The sequence below is a fragment of the Barbus barbus genome, assembly GCF_936440315.1.
Source record: "Barbus barbus genome assembly, chromosome: 9".
Lineage (NCBI taxonomy): Eukaryota > Metazoa > Chordata > Actinopteri > Cypriniformes > Cyprinidae > Barbus > Barbus barbus.
The window spans coordinates 2704229-2716790 of NC_136737.1; the positions used below are offsets into that span (position 1 = coordinate 2704229).

The following is a 12562-nucleotide window of genomic DNA, read 5'->3' on the forward strand; positions in this document are numbered from 1 at the left end:
GAAACTGACCAAGTCCACATTTAGAAGTGTAAAATCAGAGATATTTTCATGTGATGACAGCAATTCTGAAGGTGATTTTACATATGATTCATCATTTAGGTTCTTTTGTAGGCAATCATTTACCTTCTGCTGTTAGACCTTACTGGAAAACTTTGTCTAAAAAGCATTGTTTACTTCACTTGTTTATTTTGATTGTTATTCTGTTTGTTCTTTTCTTCTGTTATTGTTGTGTTTTCGTATTCAGTGATTGTTTGAGGACTTTCTGCTTACATTGATTAGTTTAGTATTAGCTATTTCATGAAGCATCAAAGTTATATAAATAAATGTTAAAAAAGGACTGATTAGAATACCATTAAAGTTCAAAAACCTTATATTCATCTCTTCTTGTAAGTCAGTAAGGAGAGATCAGGTTAGTTTTAACTTTTACTTGGCTATTATTATTATTTTATTATTTATTTATATTTTGTATTTGCTTTGCGTAATCGTTGAGTAAATGTTACCTTTTTTATTAATACGCTATCTATACTTTATACATTTCATCAACAAGTTTTATTGCCTGCTGACTGTATTTCCATCAGGATGTTTTAAATATAATTTTAGCACCAAGAAGTGTTATGTTTGCAAGTTGGACTTTATGTTTTAATTTTCTCAATAAAGCCCTAATAAACTATTTGACCCCACACTTGAGTGAGACTGATCTGCTGTCTGCATCAGTAACTGTTTCATCCTTAGTTTTCTATGATGTGTTATTTTATAGATGTAATATGGATATTGATCTTTCAAAATGCATGGATTCACTACAGGAGGCCTTTATTCACCCCCGGAGCCATGTGAGGGATGTTTTATTATGGATGCGCACACTTTATTTGACGTCTTCCGAACTGTATCCAGCAAACACCCCTTTAGTCCCATGGAAAGGCTTGGAGGGGCCAGCCCAGGACCATTTTTAATATAACTCTAATTTGATTCGTCTGAAAGAAGAAAGTCACATACACCTAGGATGCTTCGAGTAAAGCACAGCCTAATTTTCATTTTTGGGTGAATTAACCCTTTAAGCGTTCATTTAAGCAACAGTCAAAGAGGTACTTTCTGAATTGCTTTCTGCATCTGCTGACTAAAACATTTATCACAGCAGGCAACGAGTATGTGAGGGAAAATATAAAGATTGAAGCGAATTTGTGTTTGTATGTTAGTTTATGATTGTTTAGATGTTTGAAGTGATGATGCAGGTACTGAATGCTCTTTATTTTTTAAGATTTTATATTTTTTTCAATTTCTGGACATACCAAAAACAAAATCATATTATGTTTTAGCCTTTAAGCAAATTTTCTTACGTGAATAATCAGTTTCTACCAACATATACTTATAAAAAAAAGTGAGCTGATCTGCTGCTGATCCTGAATGACTTGTTTAATGAGTGTTTATAGTCTGAGGCTCATCAATATTATCAGCTGCTGAAAATCCTCTTTATTTCATGTCAATAGATCCTGTTTTCACCTCATTCATTATGCTGATGACCTCAGATCTGTTAATTACCTCATTAAGCTCATTATATTGGTGTTAACAGACTAAAGCAAATGACACGATCAGCTTTTGTGACTTTACAAGATGAAACTATCACAACAGCATTTATTCATTAATCTGTGAATTAGCCATGTTTCATATTCAACACAAAACACCCAAACTAGTGGGTTATTTTGTTTCTTAATTTTAAATAGATTTTATATGTTTAATCTTCTGTTGTTTTGATTCTCCTTTACATTGTTTATATATGGTTTATTTTAATTGAAGCATTTGTTTTCAAATTATTGTGTTAGTATGTATATAAAACATTATATAAATCATTGTACAATTAATTGAAAAAACATACAGTAGCATATATAGAGATGATATCGGTAAAATAGGTAACTGATGTATTTTTGATTTTGACAGATAAGCTCTTTTTAGTAAAGAAATACTTTTGGTCTGTGAGTGATTTTTTTTTTCTCTAGTTGCACTTTACTGAATCTGAATTGAATTGAATTTATTTATTTGATCAGGGACAATGCACAAAAAACATTAGTCTAAAAAAGAAGAAATGTCATGTGCCAGGTTATAGCAAAAAATGCTAATTTCCACCCGTAGTCCCTGGACAGGTTGATATTATACTTACACAAATTCATAAAATATATACAAAATAATACATGGAAGCATTACTTCACTCACATCATAAAAATACTCTCCACTTCAGGAATCTATCACTCACTCACTCACAATTTACACCATTCATATCACAGTCATTCAGTGTGTACAGGTTTGCTTTAATAATAACCACTGTTTGGTCAGGCGTGTAAAAGTACTATAGTTTGCACATGAAATAATTTAGTTTGGAAGAGTATTCCAAAGGCGATATTATGGATAATTTTAAATAGAGCAGAAATTTGATTATATTTAATGAAGTTTTCAAAACTCAATATGTTGTATTTACTTTGTATTTTACAATGATGGTACTGGCGAGGCTTTTTATCATGAATTTTTATGGCCCTTTTATATAATGATTCAAGTAATTTTAACGATGTTTTACACGCCTGAGACCAACTAGACATGCAATACAGAAGATGTGGGACAATCATAGTATTAAGATATATATTTGAGGCTTCCATAGTTAATGAATTTCTGATATGTTTATAGTTCATCAAATTAAATTTCAATTTATTACCAAGTTTTTTATGTGACTTTTAAAACCAAGGTTCGAATCAAGTATCAGACCTAAATATTTTGTTTCATTTACATTTTTTATTTTTTGTCCATTAACTTGAATTTCTTGAGTTAGTTGTAATTTACGTTTATTTGAAAAAAATATTGAAACCGTTTTATCTACGTTTAAAGTCAGACAGGACGTCTGCAACCATTCTGCAACTTTTTGCATCTCTTTTGATAATTTATCAGCAACCTCCAGCTCGTTTTCCCCAGAAGTGAAGATCACCGTGTCATCAGCGTACATGAGTACGTCAACGTCCGAACACACTCTAGGGAGGTCATTTATATAGATGCTAAAAAGCAAGGGTCCCAAAATGGACCCTTGCGGTACTCCCATCGAGGTGGCTCTAAACGCAGATTGGATGTTATTCACTTGTACACACTGATGTCGGTCACTCAAATAAGATCTTATCCAGTTTTGGGTGTGCTCTGAGAGACTATATTGATTTAATTTACTGTAAAGTATCTGGTGATTGACAGTATCAAAAGCTTTACGCAGATCAAGGAAGACTGCTCCCTGATCCACATATGCCCTGATAGTTTCCAGGAAGTAGCAACAGGCAGAGTCTGTTGAGTATTTCCGTCTGAAAACAAGGTGTGATTGTTGTGGGAGGAGCTTCACTGAAGGAGTGATTGTTGTGGGAGGAGCTTCACTGAAGGAGTGATTGTTGTGGGAGGAGCTTCACTGAAGGTGTGATTGTTGTGGGAGGAGCTTCACTGAAGGTGTTATTGTTGTGGGAGGAGCTTCACTGAAGCAGTGATTGTTGTGGGAGGAGCTTCACTGAAGGTCACTGAAGGAGTGATTGTTGTGGGTGGAGCTTCACTGAAGGAGGAGCAGATCTGCCAAAATTAAAGATAAATCAGTTACTGAGTTTAGATTTTTACATTTTAAAAATTCACACAATTTAAAAATATAAATATATGTTCAAATATTTATTTTAAGTAAATTAATTGCAAAGTGTTTTATAATAATCCACAAATTCTCTTTTTTATTTCTAAAATATCTCATCCAGATATTTTATTCCTACATTTTATCTTACCTCTCGTTAACATATAGACAACGAAAAATATAGTAAAAACTAAGGACTACAGCATTTAAAATATACAAAATATAAACAATGTCAGATAAAAGTGAAAATAAACACTATAAACACTCATTAAACATGTGATTCAGGATCAGCAGCAGCTCATCTCACTTTGTTTGCTGGTAGAAACCTTTTGTCAAACATTGTGATTTGTTCACATGAATGTGAATATAGTCGATTTAAGTAGTTAACATCTTACCGATTCTTGTGTGAAGAAAACAGCGCCTGATGAAACCATTCAGGAAAAAAAACACTGTAAAATATTGATGAAACAAACTGTGTAATGTGTATTTAGCGCGCATGAGGGAAAAAAAAGCAGTAATAAAAGCAACTGCAGATCTGTCAAACATACATGCACTCACACATTCAAGGTGTTCAGCATTTTCCACATCTCTGTTTAAATGATACAGTTTCAGGTATTCTGTACAGAAGATGAGTGCTCATTTAAGAGACCAGTGAGAACATTTCAGTATCAAACTCACAATTATAAAGCCTCATAATTATCTCAATATGTTGACATTTTGATGCATCATTTATTGCTTATATTTTTGCCTTGCCATCAGTTGTGTCAGTAATTTACAGTATGTTCATCTGTGAGACAAATCAGTTTTATACATCAAACTCAGCACTAAACTAAAAACAGCTGTGGTTATGTTTAATGACTTTGTGAATTGAGTTTAATGAGTTTAAGACTTTTTCTAATAAATATCTCTACTGTTTCTCTACATTCATGTTAATTCATTATCATTTCCATTACACACACATTTAAAAAAATATATTAAAAAAGTAATCATCATACATTAAAAATGTATCAGCAATTTCCCAGCCAACATTCTATCACGGGTCCCGTGTGGGCCCCATATGGGCTGTAAATATGGGCCCTACATGGGTTTGTCCATGGGTTCCATGTGGGCCCCATCTGAAGTAGCCCATATGAATCTCATATGGGGCCTGACTGGGACTAATGTAGGGCCCAACTGGGCAACACATATAAGACCCATATTGGTCCCACTTATGACCCAGCTAACAATCCAAGGTGGGGCCAATATGGGGCCTAGATGGGTTTGTCCGCGGGTTCCACTTGGGCCCCATATGAATTAGCCCACATAAATCTCATATAGAACCTGAATGGGGCCCAACTGGGCAACATACATAAGACCCATATTGATCTCGTTTTGAAACCCATATGGCATACACCATATGTACCTGTTCTTATGAGGTTTTTTGACACATCAAGCCTGAACAGTATTTATAATTATCAATTCTAATTTACCTGTGATATAAGAAAAATAAAAAAATAAATGAATAATTGATAAAAGCAAAATCAGTATTTTAGTTAGGTAAATGTCAGTTTTTTGCTTGAATATTCCACTGTTCGTTAATCTACAAAATCTCAAAACATGAAAAGTGCAATTTAAAAAATAAATAAATAAAAAATTAAAATGTAAAAGTACAGTATATCAAATACTTTATTATAATTCAGACATTTTCAATTAAACTTGAAGTTTTTGTAAAGTGTTATACACCAACGTTACCAGTTTAATTTAAAATAGGGTGACACTATCCCAACATCTGATTTCACATAACCAAAATGAAAAAATCAACAGTCAAGAAATGAAAACTAGTGTTACTAATTCTGACAAAGCAGACAGAGATATTCTGACTAGCTGCCCATTCAGCCAATGTTGTCTTCATGTCAAGCTGAGGCTCCATTTCCTCTTCATCAGAATCTTGAAAGGATCTTTTGTTTTGATTCGTCGCCGTGGAGTACGTGAACTTGCACCGTTGTACTCCATTATCTAAAAACAAAATTAGTAATAATTTCAATAGTGTATATGGTATAAAGCTCTACATACAGTTATATATATACAGTATTTTTATATGGAGAGCAATCGATGTATAAAATCATGTATAAATGTGGCTGACATCAATGTATAAATTCATTTATAATCCTTTATAAATTGCTTAAGAGCACTATCAAACTTCTAACTGCAGTACATACACGAAAACTTATACGTTACTTTTAAAATACTTAAGATTTGTATGTGTATTACAGTTTACAGCGTCTACTGTTAGAGATTATCTTTTGATATAGTTTATTTTGCTGTATTTTCATATACATGCGTAGCACAGTACTACTCAAAGAAACATGCATGAATGAGAAAGTGAAGGGTTGATGTTAATTAGGCTAGTCATTATATGAGCTGTCAGCTCATGGAGGTGTTCACGCATGCGCGAGGCGCGCGCACAGAAAGGCCTAAAGAGAAAGGTGGTCTCAAAACTGTTTGAAATCCACCCTACCTGGCATTCGAAAGCAGCATTTGTCCGCTTTTAGGAGCAAGTTATGTCAGATACTTTAAAAACTCAGTATTTTGCCATTCAAACACGGTTATTATAATAAATTGTGTGGAAATTCCGTTTTCCCTCAGATGAAAAAATGGCGGATAGACGGCCACAAAATGCATCAGTAAAGCATAAAATAAAGAACAATTGAGATTCCTACTTCATTAACATCAGGCAAAAAACAAAACTACACCTTACCGTCAACGAAAAAGACATGTTTTAAGCTTATGCAGACATTTTAGCGAGTACACGGCCAGAAAAAAAATACAACATCATTATTTTAAAGGCTACATTACTTTAAATGTAATTTAAACTGTCAAAGCAATGTTCTCAATACTTGAAATCGTGGATAATAAAATTATTTATTGTAAATATGCAATTTACCTGCTTATTTTCGCTCCGATTGGTCCTCTGTGAACTGATCAAAGTGACTCCGGCCGTGCTGTCGCTCCACTGTGCTTAGAAGAGACTGTATCCTTGCGCCAGAGCGGGAATTTTTTTCTAATATTTAAAATCTTACAGTTATAAATTTAAATGTACGCTTATTTTCAGCCAAGATCAATGATATTATATTATGATATGTTTTATGATGATAAAAAAAAAATCCAAACTAAAAACTTAATGCAACAGGACTACTTTGTCAAGCGGAAGGTGTTGTCAGAAGATCATTTGAGAGTGTAGGTCCCGTTTGAGACAGATATAAGTCCAGAGTTTGGAATTTGTAAAAAAAAAAAAATATATATATATATATATATATATATATATATATATATATATATTCTAGAGTTTGTGTTTGTAATTGTCCCTGCTAAAATGTGCGTAGTAAAAGAAAAAATGCATTTTGATAAATGCACAGGGTACAATTGTAATATTGATAATTCACACATTTTCATAAAAAAAACGAGTTATTTTGATCAGATCCATAAAATATTAAACGGTTATATTCCTTGTTTAAAAAGTGACCATTAACCAAAAGTTTAAAGGTGTAAAGATGTTTTTTAAGTGTGAAATAATTTTGCCCACATAGATCCCACAATGGTCCCATAAATTGCCCATTTTCAGCCTAAGCCCACATAGATCCCACGATGGTCCCATATGTCCAAACCTATATGGGACCCATATTGTGAAAAACATATGGGACCCACATAAATTGCCCATTTTCAGCCCATGCCCACATGGAACCCATGCTGCCCGGGTATAACCCATATGGGGCCCACATATCAATGTTGGCTGGGTTATGAGTGCATGCTCTACTTAGAGCAGTTAATTTATCTCATTAACACATGTATAATTATTGTACATTGTGGAAAAACTGATCAAACTAGCTACAAAAATGATCTTAGACAATTCTTGAGTGGCATAAGTTATTCTATTGTATTTTAAATATGAGCTGTATATTGAGATCAGAATTTGGCGCGGTTTTGATCACCTTGGTTTCGCCTCGCGACGATGACGTCATCACGCACGCGCGTCAGTGTGGTGTTTTCTGAGGTGAGCAGTTCTCGCTAATTTATATCATTTTAAAACACACTTTACACGGTTTGTTTCATCAATATTTCACGGTGTTTTTTCTGAATGGTTTCATCCGGCGCTGTGTATCTGCTAACTATAGCACCTTAAAGAAAAAGGTAAGATGTTAACTACTTAGGAATGTTATTAATGTAGTAATAAAAAACTATATTTACATTAATGTGGACAAATCGCAATGATTGACAAAGTGTTTATACCAGCAAATAAAGAGAAATGATCTGCTGATCCTGAATGGCTTGTTTAATGAGTGTTTATAGTCTGAGGCTCATCAATATTATCAGCTGCTGAAAATCCTCTTTATTTCATGTCAATAGATCCTGTTTTCACCTCATTCATTATGCTGATGACCTCAGATCTGTTAATTACCACATTAAGATCATTATATTGCTGTCAACATACTTAAGCAAACAACACAATGAGACATTATAAATATCATAACGGCATTTATTTCATTAATCTGTAATATGCCATGCTTTAAACACAAAACTAAAACACAATAAACAAATATAATTTGTTAAATAACTCCACTGGTAGGTTATTTATTTCTTGCAAATGTGTATATTTATTTTCCACAGTTTATTTTGAGCACTTTGAGTGCTTAGAAAAAAAGCAGAAAAGCGCTATATAAATGCAATTAATTATTATTATTATTATTTATTTTTTCTTACCTTGTTTATATGTTTGGTATCTTTTAAATGCTGTAGTCCTTAGTTTTTACTACATTGTGTTATCTATATGTTAATGTACGGTGGCCGTGAGAGCTCAACACGCTGCAACTTCAGAAAACACATGCAAATAGACAAAACACCAGCAAATCAAGAAAACATCTTCATCATTTTGACAACACATGCGCTGCAAATGAGAAACGCTGCAAATCCTCACAACACATGCAAATTAAGAAACGCTGCAAATCCTCACAAAAACGTGCTGCATGGACCACAATGGAAATGTTTCAAGGGGACCCAAAAAAAGTGACGGACCAGCTGGGATTTGCTTATTGTGCAGTGGCTATTGGTTGAGTTGTTGGTGAACTGAAAGGTGAGTGTTTTTTTGTTGTTGTTGTTTATTTTAACACCCTGATTGCATGATTTCTTTGTCTTTTGGATATTATTAGATTAATAATGACAAATAACACGATTAACGTTATTATGTAAGATGGCTAACTTATCCTCAACTAAATATAATTTCAAGGTTAATGAAAATAAATTTGCAATGCTTCATTAATTGTTAAAACCAGGTCAAAATAAAAATGTCAGTAAGAATAATATTTAAAAATTTATTCAGGCTCTTTTAGTAGGCTAATGAAAGAAAGGACATTTGCATGTGTTGTGAGCATTTGCAGCGTTTCTCAATTTGCATGTGTTGTGAGGATTTGCAGCGTTTCTTAATTTGCATGTGTTGTGAGGATTTGCAGCGTTTTCTTAATTTGCATGTGTTGTGAGGATTTGCAGCGTTTCTTAATTTGCATGTGTTGTGAGGATTTGCAGCGTTTCTTAATTTGCATGTGTTGTGAGGATTTGCAGCGTTTTCTTAATTTGCATGTGTTGTGAGGATTTGCAGCGTTTCTTAATTTGCATGTGTTGTGAGGATTTGCAGCGTTTTCTTAATTTGCATGTGTTGTGAGGATTTGCAGCGTTTCTCATTTGCAGCGCATGTTGTCAAAATGATGAAGATGTTTTCTTGATTTGCTGGTGTTTTGTCTATTTGCATGCGTTTTCTGAAGTTGCAGCTCGTTGAGCTCTCTCGGCCACCGTATTAATGAAAGGTAATATAAAATGTAGGAATAAAATAAGTGGATGAAATAGCCTATTTTAGAAATAAAAATATAATTTGTGGATTATTATAAAACGATTTGCAATTAATTTACTTAAAAGAGATTGATATTTGAGCATAAATACTTAAATTGTGTGAATTCATGTAAAAATATAAACTCAGTAATTGATATATCTTTAATTTTTGCAGATCTGCTCCTCTTTCAGTTAAGCTCCTGCCACAACAATCACTCCTTCAGTGAAGCTCCTCCCACAGAAAAAATCCCTCCTTCAGGGAAGCTCCTCCCACAACAATCACTCCTTCAGTGAAGCTCCTCCCACAACAATCACTCCTTCAGTGAAGCTCCTCCCACTGCTGTTCAGCACTTAATGCTGGAATCAATGCTGGAACACACTGAAGAACAAACAGGTTGGTGTTTATTCATGATCCTTCATCAATGAGGCTGAAGAACGATAAGAATATCAGGCGTCAAGCGGTTCATCAGATTTACCACATTTTTGGGATGTTTAGACATACCCTTCACAACCCTGACATTGATTTTGCTTATATTTTTTTCAATAAATAAACATTAAATGTACTAAAATGAAACCAAATTCAGAAATGGATAACTGGGTGGCAGATTTAAGGTCATTGCACACTGAGTATAAAACTGTTGCTCGTTAAAAAATAACGGCTTCACCGTGGACTCTTCTCCTGTGAATAAAAGTCACTGTGTTATCACTTACCCTTGTGTCTGGCTGCATCTGTGACACATATGAATCTTTTAGAAGTGTACCTTTATTTTATATGTTATAAATGTTAATATTATCTAAGATAATTGTGGAGTTGATCAAACATTGAATAGTTCTCACTACAGAATCATGAGTTTGTGCCTTTATTTTCTAGTATAGTAAAATGCATAAAATGGATCATATCTGCTTTTACTTCACATTTATCTTTTTTTTATGATGTATTTATATTGTGACTTTTTCCCTTAATTCCTTCAGGTCTGATGGAGGAGATTGAGGAGAGTGAAGAGCAGAAACATCAGCATGTCAAAACTACAGAAAAAACTCACTCACAGACCGAAAGAGTTTCTTTACTGAGAAGAAGAGACCAGAAAAGTTTCACCTGCACTCAGTGTGGAAAGAGTTTGTCAAGCAAGAAGAGTCTCAAGAGACACATGAGGGTCCACACTGGAGAAAAACCATTCACATGTGATCAGTGCGGGAAGAGTTTCAGACAATCAGCAAACCTTAAGATGCACATGAGGGTCCACACTGGAGAGAAACCACATGAATGTGATCAATGTGGAAAGACATTTTCATGTGCTTCAAACCTGAAGGTGCACCTGAAAGTTCATTCAGAGGAGAAACCACATTCATGTTCCTTCTGTGGAAAGAGTTTTTCAGAACTGCAGAGTTTAAAAGTTCATCAGAAGATACACACTGGTGTGAGAGAATATATTTGCTCTGAGTGTGAGAAGACTTTTATTACAGCTGATCATTTGAAACTGCACCAGAGGATCCACACTGGAGAGAAACCTTACAAGTGTTCACACTGCGACAAGAGATTCAGTCAGTCAGGATCCCTGAAAACACATGAGAGGATCCACACTGGAGAGAAACCTTACAGGTGTTCACACTGCGACAAGAGATTCAGTCAGTCAGGAGACCTGAAAACACATGAGAGGATCCACACTGGAGAGAAACCTTACAAGTGTTCACACTGCAACAAGAGATTCAGTCAGTCAGGAGACCTGAAAACACATGAGAGGATCCACAGTGGAGAGAAACCTTACAAGTGTTCACACTGCAACAAGAGATTCAGTCAGTCAGGATCCCTGAAAACACATGAGAGGATCCACACTGGAGAGAAACCGTATCACTGCACTGCATGCGGGAAGAGTTTTAGTCATTCATCAGCTTTATTTAGGCATAAAAAAAACAAACACAGTAAGAAGATCATAGATCCAGCACTTTCAAATCGCTAAACGTGACACGTGACATGAGTGACCGACAGAAAAACAAAACAACATCTGCAGTTTTCAAAGTGAATAAAGTTCTCTTCAAGACCAGCAGTTTCATCTGTGAGATGGAGATCAACTTAAAGATGGAATTTCTCCACAAGGAACAATATATTAAGTTTTATTTTTGTATACATCTTTGCTTTATGATATAAATTATATTGTTTTTTTTACGAGTTTCATTTTGTTCATAATGTTCTCTTAATGCTTATTTGTAGAGGGTTTTTACAGGTTTAAAATGTTCTTCACTGAGCTGAAAAGGAGGCTGATTTAACTTACGGTGTATTTTACAAAATGCAGAGATAGATAGATAAGACATGCTTTCATGTAGATTTGCATCTGATCCATCTTCACTTTATCTTGTTAGACAAGAAAGAGAGAGATCTGTCTCATTCGTTTCCACTTTTACTTTATATTTGCTTCAAGTGTTAAACTTTTGTTCATTTTTGTTGTTTGTTAATTTTTCTTGCACCACTAATGACTAATTTCATAATTTTGATTACATCTAAAACCCATGAAATGTTGCTTTTGGGGGTTTCCATATTTAAATTTCTTGATAAATCTTTTAAATTCCTAATAAACTACAGTGTATTTCACACCACACCTGACTGTCTGTCTGTCTACATTAGTACCTGTTCAGCTATATTGAGGGTGCTCAGATTGTCATAAATAGTTGACTTTGATAACTCGCATCTACTTTCCTTGGTGGAGAGATGTAAGTGTCTTCTGTCATGTTTCACTGTTGAGAAGGATCTCGTTACAGTGCTCTGTTTAAGGCATTGTTCTGTGTTCTATAAACATTTTTACATGACTCTTTTGATTGTATTAATTTAACATATATCATATTTTGTTTATTTATTTTTATTTTACTTATTAGGTAGATGTTCTCTGTGAAGACATCTTTATCTTGTACTTCTTTAAACTTAAGGAGTCTCTGTAATTCTGTCGTAATTCTGTCGAAAGAAAAGCCTCTTTTCTTTTTTGTAAAAACAAAGGTGCACACTGTGTATTGTTACAAGAAACACATTCTAAACCTGATGCGACAAGTTTCTGAACAAGTCAATAGGGTGACAAAATAGTCTTCAGC

The 12562-nt window shown here is 34.1% G+C and overlaps 1 protein-coding gene across 1 annotated transcript; it reads left to right on the top strand.

The window, feature by feature from the left end:
* Positions 1–7616: 7616 nt before the first annotated feature.
* Positions 7617–11749, top strand: LOC306874598 (uncharacterized protein; the record flags this gene model as incomplete). Its single annotated transcript, XM_079424746.1, has 4 exons — positions 7617–7658; positions 7780–7795; positions 10457–11110; positions 11694–11749. The coding sequence occupies 4 exons, from the start codon at positions 7617–7619 to the stop codon at positions 11747–11749; spliced, it is 768 nt and encodes a 255-aa protein (XP_079280872.1).
* Positions 11750–12562: the final 813 nt, after the last annotated feature.